At 64.5% G+C, this 1,294-nt stretch overlaps 1 protein-coding gene across 1 annotated transcript; it reads left to right on the top strand.

Moving 5' to 3' along the window:
- Positions 1-27: 27 nt before the first annotated feature.
- EMIHUDRAFT_125105 (hypothetical protein) lies at positions 28-426 on the top strand (the record flags this gene model as incomplete). Its single annotated transcript, XM_005759251.1, has 1 exon — positions 28-426. A coding segment is annotated over one exon (399 nt), but the record flags the coding sequence as incomplete, so codon positions are not given.
- Positions 427-1,294: the final 868 nt, after the last annotated feature.

Below are 1,294 nucleotides of genomic sequence, written 5' to 3'. Positions count from 1 at the left end.
GGCTTGCGCCTCGTCTACATTTACGAGGGCGGCATCTTCTCGCCCGACGTGCTCAAGATCACCGACGCCGACCTCGCGGCCAAGTTTGCCGAGGGCGTCGGCTTCGTCGCCGCCCTCTCTCTCGGCGTGGGCATCCTGACGGAGGCGTCGCTCTCGTCGGTCATCCTCGGCGGCTTCAAGAACGTGTGCGCGCTCGCGCTCGAGGCCGACTTCATCGAGTTCCCGCAGGTCGAGAAGATCAAAGAATTTGTCGACGACCCGGAGGCGTGGTGCGCCAAGTACGGCGGCGGTGGCGGCGGCGGCGGCGGCGGCGGCGGCGGCGGCGGCGGCGGCGGCGGCGGCGCGCCGGCGCCTGCGGCGGCCAAGGCGCCGGAGCCGGAGCCCGAAGAGGAGGAGGAGGAGATGGGTTTCGACCTGTTCGACTAGAGCTGGCCGCGCGACAGGGGCAAATGAGACGGTTGCGTGGAGGGTTTGGCAAGGTCCGAGTTTGGCGTCGCTCCCCGCGCATGTGTCTCGGCACCGCATATGTCTTGATTAATTACGTGTACCAAAAAGCCTTCCATTGGTGAGATTGGAGACCGGCCCCACCGCGGCGGTGCTGCGTGCTGCCCGCACCGGCTAGTTCCATTTCACTCTGACACGCTAATCTTGAAAACGTCCAACGGAGCTCCGTGTTGCTCCCAGCGCCCTCCCCCGCGCTTCCTGCGACCCTAGCCGATGGTACTAGCATGGGAGGTCATCTGGCTACCGCGAGAGCGACCCAACTCGTCGACATCGTCCGATGATGGTGCCGCAAAGTCAGCCTTCGGAGGCTATCGTGGGGTCGAGCCGTCAGTAGCCGTGACATGTGGTTCCACCACCCCTCGTAGGCTTTGCCTCTGACCATCACCGTTCCCAGGCTGCCTAATGGGATGGAAAGGAAGGCTGGGCGAGCGTATAGAAGCGTGCTCGACCTCGTCGTGGCAACCTGTACGGCAGCGCTGGCAGGCGCGATGAGCGTCGTGCCACCTGACCCGAGACGGGTCGCAGGCGTCGTACCGAGCGCGTCGAGACCGTGTCCTGATGTGATCTGTACGGGCGAGTCACGTCGGCGTCAAAGGAGCGACGTGTGACCTGTCAGAGCTTGATCTCCGATCTCAGCGGCGTCGAGTCGTCTCCGGTGCGCAACAAATGTACCTCCCCAGGACGCGCAGAGGCAGCTGCGATCGGAGATCAAGCTCTGACAGGTCACACGTCGCTCCTTTGACGCCGACGTGACTCGCCCGTACAGATCAGATCAGGACACGGTCTCGAC

The sequence above is a fragment of the Emiliania huxleyi genome (genome assembly GCF_000372725.1).
Source record: "Emiliania huxleyi CCMP1516 unplaced genomic scaffold EMIHUscaffold_8016, whole genome shotgun sequence".
NCBI lineage: Eukaryota > Haptophyta > Isochrysidales > Noelaerhabdaceae > Emiliania > Emiliania huxleyi.
Note: the sequence above shows the minus strand (reverse complement) of the source record. Positions and strands in the feature narration are given on the sequence as shown.